The sequence below is a fragment of the Verticillium alfalfae genome, genomic scaffold (genome assembly GCF_000150825.1).
Source record: "Verticillium alfalfae VaMs.102 supercont1.2 genomic scaffold, whole genome shotgun sequence".
Lineage (NCBI taxonomy): Eukaryota > Fungi > Ascomycota > Sordariomycetes > Glomerellales > Plectosphaerellaceae > Verticillium > Verticillium alfalfae.
In genome coordinates this window covers 2505239-2513097 of record NW_003315037.1, presented here as the reverse complement: position 1 = coordinate 2513097, position 7859 = coordinate 2505239, and the positions used below count along the sequence as shown (strand labels likewise).

At 54.9% G+C, this 7859-nt stretch overlaps 3 protein-coding genes across 3 annotated transcripts in view; all 3 read right to left on the bottom strand.

The window, feature by feature from the left end:
* Positions 1-564, bottom strand: part of VDBG_02238 (pectate lyase Pel-34K) — a gene marked incomplete at both ends in the record, with an annotated part of 1363 nt that extends 799 nt beyond the window's left edge. Inside the window, 3 exons of the mRNA XM_003008004.1 lie at positions 11-88; positions 151-204; positions 261-564. Coding sequence (XP_003008050.1) covers positions 11-88; positions 151-204; positions 261-564 — 436 coding nt within the window. The remainder of the gene's footprint in view (positions 1-10; positions 89-150; positions 205-260) is intronic.
* A 1223-nt stretch (positions 565-1787) lies between these two features.
* On the bottom strand, positions 1788-4239 carry VDBG_02237 (predicted protein; the record flags this gene model as incomplete). The annotated part of the gene is made up of 3 exons (XM_003008003.1): positions 1788-3729; positions 3802-4071; positions 4211-4239. The coding sequence occupies 3 exons, from the start codon at positions 4237-4239 to the stop codon at positions 1788-1790; spliced, it is 2241 nt and encodes a 746-aa protein (XP_003008049.1).
* A 760-nt stretch (positions 4240-4999) lies between these two features.
* On the bottom strand, positions 5000-7855 carry VDBG_02236 (pleiotropic ABC efflux transporter of multiple drugs; the record flags this gene model as incomplete). The annotated part of the gene is made up of 5 exons (XM_003008002.1): positions 5000-5878; positions 6083-6291; positions 6343-6892; positions 6961-7336; positions 7386-7855. The coding sequence occupies 5 exons, from the start codon at positions 7853-7855 to the stop codon at positions 5000-5002; spliced, it is 2484 nt and encodes an 827-aa protein (XP_003008048.1).
* Positions 7856-7859: the final 4 nt, after the last annotated feature.

Here is a 7859-nt window from a genome sequence, read left to right as displayed (position 1 = left end):
GGATACAGACAATGATCAATCCAGATATTCGATGATGTGTCTGACTGGATTCCATCGTAATCGTTGTCGGTGCCGTCGCTGGAGTGGCCTTTGATCACCAAGGTCAGTTGGGATTTCCTCTCAAAAAGGTCGAAAGCTACCGTCACGTACCGATGATCAAGTTTCGGATAATCACATTGCTGACTTTTATCAGTCTGAAGCCGCCTAGACATCAGTCAGCAAGTTCCTGTGAAACCCGACGCCGATGACCCGTAGCCTACCTTGGAAGATCTCTGCGTCCTCTCCAACGCCGACAATCGTCTTGTCGCTTGAAACGCTGACTTCCTTGCCGAAGGGCACAACAGGGATACGGCCCTCGACTTTGATTACATGAGGGCCTGCGGCGGCTGCATACTTTTCGAGATCGGCCAGCGTTGAGACCGTGACGACCGTCCCGCCGGCACCGCCAGTGGTGCCACCGTTGAGAGATGCGAAGCCGTCGGCTGAAGCCTGGCAAGGATCCTGGCGGGGAACCACCGAGGCAAGCGCCGAGGGAATGAGGGCGAGGTAAGCGGAATACTTCATCTGGGGCTCTCTCAACGGGCTATGTGGATCCTCGAGTGAAGAAACCGGACAGCGAGCCTCGACGCTGTGGCATACACTGCCTTCTTAAGTTGTGTGACCCTTGCGGCGACGACCGGCAGTGTTCGTCAGGGTTCCTTCTCGTCATGGGCAGCGGACATGAACCCCGTTGCCGAGGGGTAACCACTGCTGATCACCGTTTCATGCATACGACGAAAGGGGGTGGCATCTGGTAGTTGGCATACGCTGTGGTCCTTCGTGCTCGGAAATCGCTTGAAAAAGTGCGCAGACGAGCGCGTGCAACGTGATCGGTGTGCCGACATTGATTCATTCGAAGCGCGTTTGTCGTGCTTCTCTCGCCCGATGTCTACTGAACCCGAGGACGATCGCCATTGGCGACCCCGGATCTGGGATATTGATCCGGACAGATCACTCGGGGTGGGGAAAGGCCACCAACAGGAGGTCTGCTGTACTGGCGATCGCAGGTATGCATTTGAATCGTTGGCGACCTCTGGCAGCTCGGATTTCTTACCTCGGACAGCGGATCTTGTGATCCCGCGACAGCCCTTGACGAACGGCACATCGGCTTTCCATGCTTATGTCAGGGAGCGCCTTCAATGATGACATACTACGGACGACACGATTCCCGCCGCATCCCGCTGTCGATTGTGATGACCCCTGAGGAAGTCGAGGCAACTGGACGTCATAGTATTGAGATGAACCGTACATTCGTGTCAAGCCAAGAATACCAAATGGTGAAGTGACAACGGACCATGCCATCACAACCTCTACTTGTGTCGCACAGTCGTGTTGGCCCTGGCTCCTCGATGTATCCTACGGGTGCTTTATGACATTGCTCAACGTCGTCGCATTTGTGGCTACCAAGTCGCTGAGAATCATCCTCCCAGTACTGTCGTGTCCAGGGATTGCACATCACCACAAGAGGTGTTTACAAACACTGTCTGCCCCTGAGGCATCGTCTCTGGCCCATTCTTTAACAAAAGAGTTCACTTCCAGAAATCCATACATCCCTGAGCTTCATTCGTCAGGTATTAAAAATCATAGCCACTGTTACAAATACCACACAATGCACCAGGAATGTACATCAGAGCTGGGGGCCGTTTTACCAAAAGATGATGTTCCCGATACCGGGCGAAGGCACGCCGGGTGAGCTTGGGCAGCACCGAAAGTAGGTCACGCCTGGTTCACACGCTACTGTGCGCCCCTCAGAACCAGCCCGCAGGCGCACTCTCTTCGAAAACGCACGAGGTCGTCCCGGGTGGGTGGTCGACACAGTGAACCGTAGAGGCCCAAGATTCGCGGCAGCGGTTCGCCACATTCTCCAAGTTGAGAGTCGGAGGCGGAGACTCGAATACTCGGACAACCTGGGACTGGCCAAGTGACAAGCCAGGGCAAGATACAAGCTGCAAACCCTCAGATGCTCCAGTCGAACATGTGGTAGTGAGCACGGGGTAGTGGGTGCTGTAGTCCGTATAATCGGTGTCGACCGTAGAGCGAATATGAGCCACGGCCTCGTTCGGGGCCGGGCTAGTGTTAGTTCCTGCGTCGTCGGGCTCACGCTTGGAGAAGAAACGACGAACAATACGTCGAAGAGTCGGGGCCGCAGCCGGTCGCCGCATAGTCTCGGTCTCCTGCTGGAACAACGTCTTCAAGCCCCTGATGAGATTGCGTGCTCCGGACGACGCTGCGAAGAAACGGCCGTCGGAGCAGGGCGAGTCCTCAAAGTCAAAGTAAGAACGCTCCTGCTCTGGAGTCGACGGTTGATCGGGACTTGGAGACGCGTGAAACTGGTGTAGGAGTCCAGACAAGTCGCTTAATCGACCAGGGGTTGTCAGTGTGCGAGAGGATCCGCGAGGAGGGATCGGTGGCGGGCGCAACAGAGGGCTCTTGAGCGAAGAAGGGACAAGGTGCAGGTCTTTAGTGTCTACGGTCCATTCGTGGAAAGTTTCTTCGTTCAAGGAGAAGCGCTGCGGTGCTCTAGTCGGGCCTTGGCGACGAGGACGAGCAGGGCTTGGTGATGGGGTTGGGAACTCGGGAATGGGGGACAGATCAGTCTGGTAACAATTACCTTGGTGAGGACTGCCGCAGTCTCCAACTTTGAAAACATTCCCAACCATGTCTCCTAATGTTCCAGGTGTTTGGAGTTCTTCCTGGCTTGAGTATTCAGACCGGCTATGGTCCTCGTCTGTGATATAAGAGTCCATGGTGCTCTTCAGGTGGTGGTGGTATTGCTCCTCTTCCAAGTCGAGTTCATCCTCATTGTTCATGAGCTCGACTTGGCGGGGGAGATTTGCCTCGGGAGACTCAAGGTAAGCAGAGACCGACTTTCTGATGGCAACCTCGAGGTCGCAATCCGCAGAAACTGTGTCGCATGAATCTTCACCCTCGCCGCGCTCGTCCTCTTTGCTCGCCTGAACGCGCGAGATCACTCCATCGGCCATATCGGCATGGATCTTCTGAATGATTGCCTGACTGCGATATTCATCGGCGTCGAGAACCGCCTCATGACAGTTACGAACATCAATCTCACCGACGAGGTCAAACTCATATGTCGTGCTGCCAGTTCCCTCACGGCAAGATTCGAGGAGATAGCTCTGCGTGAGCTCTTCCATGCTTGAGACCCGACCATGCATACCATTCTGGGAAGAAGGACTGATACAATCATTCTTGACAGAGCGAGGGGATTCCGGGGTGGCATCAGTGGACTCGCAGCAGTGAACGTCAACCTTGAGACTGTTGTCCTCGCCGTACCGAACGATGGTTCCGTTGGAGTTGACTGAGACGGAGCGGGCACGGTGGTGCGACACATGGTTTTCACTGTCAGTCTCTCGATGCACAGCGACATCAAGCCAAGTTTCCCACGAAGAAGAGCGGCTCTGTCCGGGCGAGAAGACTCGGTCGTGAAGCTTGATGGTGTCCTCGTCCGAGGCCTTGCGGCTACGGGTCTGTGTCTGGCCGTCGCCCGCTCGGTCTGATTCGCCAGGATGAATAACTTCAAGGCTTATGAAGGCAGCAGATCCTTCGCTCGCTCTGTGGGTACGAGGGCAGTTTCCAGGAACAGCAGTATGGTCCTCACATTTCTGGACGGCGGAGGTGTTGGTGCGCTTCGCCCCATTACGACTTTCCTCCCCGTTGTGTCTTGCAGGCCTATGGCATTCTTCGGAGTTGCCGGTCAACTTCTAGTCACCGGCATTCGCCCAGTCGAACGCGCAGTCATACGGCTTCGCGTCGATGGACACGTAGATCACAGACATAGTCAAGGGCGCCCGGCGACCATCTTGGCCTCGACGGCGGGTAAGCGGCTTGAACTTGCGAAAAGGTGAAAGCAGATTCAGCACTCGTGGAAAGACCCGGGGGTCAGCATAGAGTATGCGTCGGCCGTCGATGGATGTCGTTTCATCGCCATTCTCGGCATGATCGTTGGCTCTATGAGCCCACAGGAAGGTTTTGAGCCTCATCTCCAGTTCGGACGTCACTATAAACGGGCGACTGTGGACTAGTTTCTTCGGGACCACGGATTACGGACGCGAAGACAGGCGAAGGAAGCAATCGAATCGTTGCGATCCTCAATCTGGAGCATCAGTCGTTGACTTTCAGAAAGATCGTCAGTAAACAATGGAAACCACACCTTCCCAGAAAGCGGGGGCTAGTCAGCATAGAGAGTGTCACATGAAAACTCACGCGTAGAGGGTCTCAGTGACAGCACGGTAGCAGGGAACGATCAAGACGATGCTCTTTCGGAATGGGTCAAGTGGATGACAATCGATGCAGGAGCGAGGATGGAGAGTGGGATGGACTGGGTCATCACGAAAGTACAACGTATGTGACGATGTAGGAAACCCAAAGGAACAGCATCCTCAGTGGCATCACGAGATTTATATCTACCCACGTAGCGCGCGTGCCAAGCTCGCTTAAGGGTCGTCCGAGGGTCGTTCTGCCTGAGGTACGCCATGTTATGGGTGAAGGCTGGTGGCGAGTCGGAGGCGTGTCGATGTTTGGGGTGTAGCCTGAGGATCAAGATCGGTGGACCTGCCCATGTAGTGTGCGCGAAGTAGACAGACCGTGGCAGCCATGGAACAGAATGCCGGATCGAAGAAATATCGTCAGTGATACAAGTAATCTCGCCTGCGGTAAGTCGTAAAATGAGACGGATCAAACGACGCGAGTCATCTTGCTTTGAGTAGAACGCAATGATATTGATGCACGTAAGAGGAGGCATGGTCTCCTCCGACAGCTTCTAAAGTCTCCTACTGACAGGCCCGCGAAGAAGGAAATAAAACAAAGAACAAGCAGTCCCTTCTAGATTACTTCCAAAAAAAAAGTCTAACCCATTAGTATTCCAGATATGTATCTCTCTTACCGTCTGAAGTCTCAAAGAGCCTTTTCTGCATCTTTCACCCCCACGTGGACGCCTACTTTACTTCCTCTTGATACCCTGACCCCGGGGCACGCGGAACAGCCAGTACAGGCCGCAGGCCGCTGCAATGTTGAAGAGAATGAATACCCACCCAATGCCAAAGTTCCTCCACCGGTCACCGAAGCTGATCTCGAAGGTGGCAAGGTAGTCGTCGGTCGTGCTCATCGGGCACCATCCGCACACGCTGTCATCGCTGACATCAACCAGGTATCCACTGAAGCGCTGACTGTATGGTTCCAGGAACTCGGCGCAGCTCATGGCCGCCTGGGCAGGGATGCGCACAACCTCTTCGGGCCTACAGACAACCTTGGCTCCGTGGAGAGCGGCGGACAGCGCGCCGCTGGCGAGGTAGGTCATGGGGCTGACGCGGTACATGAAATCGGCCCAGATCGCGGGGAGTGTCGAGCGCACGGTGCCGATGCCGCAAAAGCAGAGGGCCATGATGCAGATGAGCGCTGCGGGCACGCTGGCCAGGTCAGCGTGCTCAATGGCAGCGATGACGAACTGCGAGACGGTCGAGATCCAGAGGAAGAGCTGCCAAATGAAGAGGAACGTGGTGAAGCCGCGGATTGTGACGTCGTCTGAGGTGGTGTTTTTGAAGAAGCGAGCGGGATAATACCAGCAGAAGAAGAAGAGAACAGCGGCGGCGGTGTTCCAGACGAACTCGACGACAACGTTGGAGAGCATGAAGGCAGACCAGCGGTAGATTTTGGAAGGGCGCTCGCGAACTTCGTACAGTGCACGCTGCGGTACAAACATGGGCATGATCTGCTTGTTGAAGGGGTTAAAAATGAGGAAGGCCATGAAGAACGCGTAGAGCTGATTCTGGAGCCCTTGAAGACTATTGCTGGATGTGAAGCTGAATCCGATGTAGAGAGCCTTGGACGCGTCAGCACGCATTTACAGTTTGAGGTTGGTTCAAGCCACTTACGAGGAGGCCAGTGACAGCAATCTTCGGCCACAGGTAAGATGGCGACCTCCAGAAATGCTTAAACACCGGAGCAGGCCTCGCGGAACTGGGTCCAGAACGAGGCGACGAATTCATTATGTTCGAGGCCAAATCTTCGCAGCGCTGCGCTCGACCGAGGTGTTTCCGTCTCGCAGACGCTGCAGCTCAGCCTTGGTTTCGCGATACTCAGGGGAGTTGTGCCAGATGCTAAACCAATCGGGTCCGTCAGTCGAAGGAAGCGTAACCTTCAGCATCCATTCCGCCGGGTTCTCGGCTGGAGGGCAAGGCGGCGCGCCATTTCTCTCGAGGTATTCAATCATCGTGCGGGAGCCGGCACCAATGTCTGAAAGATGTCAATATGTAGCCCGAAACACGAAAGGGCAACGAGCATTACCTCCGAAGTAGACAGTTCTTCCACCTGGCTGCAGAAGAAGAAGTCTGTCAAAGCGCGAGAAAAGCATGGCAGACGGCTGGTGGATGGTGCAGAGGACAGCCTGGCCACTCTTGGCCAGTCGTTCAATGAGGTCGCAGATGGCCCAAGATGTTTGAGAGTCGAGACCGGAGGTCGGTTCGTCAAGGAAGACAAGCAGCTGAGGACGGGCAGCTAACTCGACACCGATTGTCAACCGCTTGCGCTGTTCCACGTTCAGGCCCTCACCTGGTACACCAATGACAGCATCGACAAAGGCCTCCATCTCCAGGGTCTTAATCACTTCGTCGACATACGCAAGTTTCTCGGCGCGAGGAATCTCAGCGCTCTGACGCAAGACTGCACTGAACTCCAGGGCTTCTCTCACGGTCATAGTGTTCATGTGAAGGTCCTGCTGCTGAACGTAGCCTACGCGGTGAGGGAAGGACATGTCCGTCGGTTTTCCATTGACGAGAGTGTCGCCAGTGAGCACACCCATTGTGACGCGAGTGGCGAGAGCATCTAGGAGGGTGGTCTTTCCCGCTCCAGACGAGCCCTGTGGGTTGTCAGTAACATTCACAACCGTGGACACGATTGACGTACCATCAAGGCTGTGACCACGCCAGGCTGCACCCATCCGTCAACGTGGTCAAGAATGCGACGGTCATTTCCTTTGATCTTGACGTCATAGCAGACATCTTCCCAATGGAAAATGGGCTTTCCGCAAGTGCTTGGGCTGGGCCTCTTCTCCTTCTCTAGATCATCGCTTTTCGCCTCAGCCGTAGGCTTTTCATTGATGGGCCGCGAAGGCGTTTGGCTCTCCTCGTCCTTCTGCCCGAGTTTCTTGGATAAAGCAGGGACTTTGCCCCGACGATACAAAAGAACCTCACCCTTGTTGACAGGAGGTTTGGCGTACTCGGCAGCGAAGACATAGGTGCAAAAGAAGAAGATCAAGAAGCCGAAAAGGATACCGATATTCCTGTATGATGTCAGTATTCATTCGCATAGCATAGGATCAAGCGATGTACCTCCACTTGTGGGCATTGTAGTATCCGAAACTGATCTCAATATAGCGGTCGCCGGAGACCATGGAATCACCCGGCACTGCGCCAACGACAGTGCAGGTTCGGTTAGCCAGGGAAAGGTCATCGTAGCCGGGACCAGCAGGCGCGATGCTTGCACAAGGAAATTCGCGTCCGTGATATTCATTCGCCAGGAGTGCCTCAAAGCCGTAGGCAAGAGGATTGATGTAGTTCATCCACCTCGACCAGCCGGGCATATAGTCTACAGGGATTGTGAAACCAGTGTAGACCATGACGCCCATGGTGATGAGAGCAACTGGCACTAGCGCCTGGTCGGACGTGCGCGCGATCGAGGCCATGGTACGGTACACGCCCGACATGATGAGGAGAATGAGGAAAACCGTGAAAACGAAGAAGAAGAATGCTCCTGGTTCGCGGCGGAGATTGGCGAGGAAGTAGACGATCGTGTTGAACATGATA